Source organism: Nicotiana attenuata, unplaced genomic scaffold (genome assembly GCF_001879085.1).
Source record: "Nicotiana attenuata strain UT unplaced genomic scaffold, NIATTr2, whole genome shotgun sequence".
NCBI classification, from domain to species: Eukaryota; Viridiplantae; Streptophyta; class Magnoliopsida; order Solanales; family Solanaceae; genus Nicotiana; species Nicotiana attenuata.
Genome location: NW_017676819.1, coordinates 17,626 through 18,696, shown reverse-complemented (window position 1 = coordinate 18,696; position 1,071 = coordinate 17,626). Strand labels below are relative to the sequence as shown.

Genomic DNA, 1,071 nt, shown 5'->3' with positions numbered 1-1,071 from the left:
TAAGGTAGACCAGCTTCTGAAGAACTTGCCCACCCTCATCAAACAGGAGTTGACTCCTATTCAGTCCTCAGTGACAGCACTTCAACAACAACAAACATCTTTCGGGGATCGCCTGCAACAGATTGAGTTGAGGGTTGAGAAGATAGAACGAGGTGAGTTAGTGACTTGCCTAGGCTCCGGGAGGAAGTTGTCACTATGAAGACCGAGCTCCACAAGATGCAGACTTTGGAGTTCGATCTCTCATCCTTCCTACCCAAGGAAGGTGAGCAGACATAGTAGCACCACGTTTGGGCCTTGACTTCTCCATGTTGATGACGGATACTGCACTTCCAACTGCCGGGCCTTCCCAGCCTTCAGCTCCCACTGCACATATTGAGATCCCTTCTGAGGAGGAGTCCGGACAATCTTCAGAGTCTGAGAGTGAGGAGGCAGAAGAGGGATAGGATAAGGAGGACTCTTGGTCCGAGAAGGATGAAGGCCCTCGGGAGAAGGGTAAGCAGATTGTTGCTCCGACAGTTGAGGACGAGGAACAAGCAGCAATTCAGGTAGCAATAGCACATTCGCTAGCAGACATGGCCGCCCCTGCAGATCCATCGGCCACTCAACCATCAACGGGCGAGGCTAGCAGCTCACAGGCTCCAGCTCCAGTATTGGATCAGCCAGAGATACCTCCTCCATCAGTGGAGGTCACTCCTCAGACTAAGATCTCATCGGTCCCAGCTTCAGTATCAGAGGGTGACCCCACCATCACTCAGCCGGCTGCCGACTCTCATAGCGCTTAGTGCGCCTCAGGGAGCCCCAAAACTCTATTTCATGTTCTTATGCATTGGGGACACTGCATGCCTTTTAGTTAGGGGTGGTAGCCTTGTATATATTTTTGTGGCATTGGCAACTGTTGAACTTATGTACTCATCTGTATTCTGTATATATTGATGTTTTGTCATTTTCGTACATAAGTTATGTTATCCTTGTGTAGATAGTTGTCCATCTTTAGTAATTAGCAATGAATTCCCCTTGGTTTTTCTTCGCCGGTTTCTTTTCCAAGGGTGTAATAGTAGAACCAAGATAGTA

General features: G+C 48.8%; 1 protein-coding gene across 1 annotated transcript; it reads left to right on the top strand.

Annotated features, from left to right (window-relative positions):
• Window positions 1–311: 311 nt before the first annotated feature.
• Window positions 312–782, top strand: LOC109221217 (predicted GPI-anchored protein 58). The gene is made up of 2 exons (XM_019385682.1): window positions 312–428; window positions 471–782. Exons 1-2 carry the CDS (start codon window positions 312–314, stop codon window positions 780–782), a joined length of 429 nt encoding a protein of 142 aa, XP_019241227.1.
• The last annotated feature ends 289 nt before the right edge of the window (window positions 783–1,071 follow it).